The 2,763-nt window shown below is 45.9% G+C and overlaps 1 protein-coding gene across 1 annotated transcript; it reads left to right on the forward strand.

Moving 5' to 3' along the window:
* The first annotated feature begins 115 nt into the window (after nt 1-115).
* LOC111031978 lies at nt 116-2,347 on the forward strand. Its single transcript, XM_022312131.1, has 2 exons — nt 116-500; nt 555-2,347. Exons 1-2 carry the CDS (start codon nt 116-118, stop codon nt 2,345-2,347), a joined length of 2,178 nt encoding a protein of 725 aa, XP_022167823.1.
* The last annotated feature ends 416 nt before the right edge of the window (nt 2,348-2,763 follow it).

The raw sequence follows: 2,763 nt of genomic DNA on the forward strand, positions 1-2,763 counted from the left end.
CCCTGTACTTGACACATTCGGCTATCATTCGACAATAGATCATGTCACTCCTACAAAACGGTCAGTATTATCAACTGTTGCTCGTTTTTATGATCCAATCGGCGCGTTGGGTCCGATGGTTTTCTGGGCGAAGTGTTTAATGCAGAAATTATGGATGGATAAATTAGAGTGGGATACACCACTGTCTTCAGGTCTGACGTCGATGTGGCAAGGTTTCATCGATAAACTTCCTGACTTAGCATGCTTGTCGCTGCCACGACACATTGCAGTAGTTAATAGTCAAGATATACAATTACTAGGATTCGCTGACGCGTCTCAGGTTGGATACGCAGCAACAGTATATTTGCGAGTGGTTGATCAGGATAGTAATGTCAGAGTGTACTTTCTAGCGTGTAAAACAAAGGTTGCTCCACTGAAGTCATCATCAGCGGATATGTCGTTAACCATACCTCGGTTGGAGCTTTGTGCCGCGCTCCTGTTGGCGCGTTTACTGTCTCTACGTTTGAAAACCTAACGGGACAAAGTCACGATTACGCGTGTCCGGGCATGGACAGATTCAACCATTGTTTTATCTTGGCTCACGGCCGAACAGAGGCTATTCAAAATATTTGTCACCAACCGTGTATCTAAAATACGAGACCTCGTACCCCAGTGTGAATGGGCACACGTTGGTACTTCAGACAATCCAGCTGACCCGGCATCACGAGGGTTGCTGCCAGATGCTTTGGTAGAATGCTCATCATTTTTACATGGACCGAAATTCCTTCATTACCCGGAATGTCAGTGGCCAGTTGTAACTACATCAAGTATGAATCCTGAAGAGCTCCCGGAATATAAACGCCCATCAAAAAATGTACTTTTAACCCGACAGGTTGATTCTAGCTTGATCCAACGTTTTTCCGTGCTGCGCAAAATGCAACGGGTGTTAGCATACTGCCTGCGGTTCGCTGACAAGGCTCGACAACGTACAATTGTGAGTGGGCCAATCACTTGGCAAGAGTACGAGAGAGTATTGATGAAGGTAACAATGTATACACAAAGGTTATATTACTCAGATTTGTACCACCAACTAGTAACGTCAAATTCTATCGTCACCCCGAGTTCCCTCGCTCAGCTTGCACCCTTCGTCGACGCTCATGGTATTATTAGAGTAGGCGGTCGTTTGCAGCATTCGGACTTGAGCACCGACGCCAAACACCCTATTTTGTTGTCAAAATCGTCTCACCTTGCTCAGCTTATTGTCCATCATTACCATCATAATACTTTACATGGTGGAACGCGTTTGGTAGCTTCGTTAATTCAGCGCCGTTTCTGGATCGTCTCGATTCGCGCTGCGATTCGTCAAATAATATTCAAGTGTACAGTGTGTATTAGATACAAGGCCGCAGCTCCCCAACCATTTATGGCGGATTTACCATCAACAAGGGTCCAACAATGCCGACCATTTGCCAACGTGGGAATGGATTATGGAGGTCCGTTCACCATTAAGGAGAGTCAACGCCGTAACTCAAGGACACACAAGGCATATCTTGGTTTATTCGTATGCCTATCTACCAAGGCTGTGCACCTGGAGGTTGTCACAGACTTGACGACAGAGGCATTCCTAGCGTCTTTCGATCGATTTGTGGCTCGACGAGGGATTCCGGTGCAGATTCATTCCGACTGTGGAACTAATTACGTTGGCGCAGCGAAACAACTCAAGACATTATTCCACGATGCAGCAACGAAGGAAGCACTTCATGCCCGAGTTCCATGTCAATGGAGGTTCAACCCGCCTGCAGCTCCGCACTTTGGCGGTATTTGGGAGGCTGCTATCAAGAGTACCAAGTTACATCTAAAAAAGGTAGTAGGTAATCAGGTGTATACTTTGGAAGAGTTAATGACGCTAATCACACGTATTGAAGGTGTACTCAATTCTCGGCCATTAGTCGCCATGTCAACCGATCCGAACGATTTATCTGTGCTAACGCCAGGACATTTCCTGATCGGACAACCTATACTGGCGATTCCCGAACATGATATCAGCGATATTCCTCAGAATCGCCTCAAGCGGTGGCAACTAGTGAGACAAGCCCTTCAGTCGTTCTGGAAACGATGGAGTCGGGAATATCTCCATACGCTGCAAAGTAGACAAAAATGGTTCCATCAAAATCCCAGCATCGGTGTCGGAGATGTCGTCGTCATAAATTCACCTTCTCGACCTCCGTTGATGTGGCAACTTGGTCGAGTCGTCGACGTCCACCCTGGTGCTGACCAGGTGGTTCGTGTAGCCACCATCAAGACAGCAGAAGGGATACTGAAACGCCCGGTCGTAAAGTTGGTCAAACTACCTACTGACAACGCTTAACTAACTTTCCTTCCTTGTTCCATCTTTTGTCATTTCCCAAAATGTACATATATTTTTTTTTGTTCGTTCATTACTATTTCTGTAATTTTTTTTTTTTTTTTTTATTTTATGAATTTTAGTATATATATTGTTAACATGTAAACGCACAGTGATATGGTCTGACCGAGAAATGTCTCCTTTGAAAGCATCCTTTCAAAGCGGGGGAGGATGTTCGGACCAAGTCCAACTAGAGGGCGCTAGTCATTTCAAATTAGAGTTTTAAACTGGTGCCGGTTACGCATGCGCCGACGTTGTCGGCGGGCCATCGTCGCGTTCGCTCACGAACCGTTATTACCGTCAAACCAGTACGCGTACGTGTGTCGTTACCGAGCCTTTTCACGCCACGCTAACGTAACGCAATTTAAACCGTGCATTTT

This window comes from Myzus persicae, unplaced genomic scaffold (assembly GCF_001856785.1).
Source record: "Myzus persicae strain clone G006 unplaced genomic scaffold, MPER_G0061.0, whole genome shotgun sequence".
NCBI classification, from domain to species: Eukaryota; Metazoa; Arthropoda; class Insecta; order Hemiptera; family Aphididae; genus Myzus; species Myzus persicae.

Excerpts from the sequence above, each read along its gene's own strand:
- LOC111031978 (XM_022312131.1), top strand. The coding sequence starts at position 116 with ATGGTTTTCTGGGCGAAGTGTTTAATGCAGAAATTATGGATGGATAAA. Across the intron at positions 501-554 it reads GGCGCGTTTACTGTCTCTAC|ATTCAACCATTGTTTTATCT; the intron begins GTTTGAAAACCT and ends GGGCATGGACAG.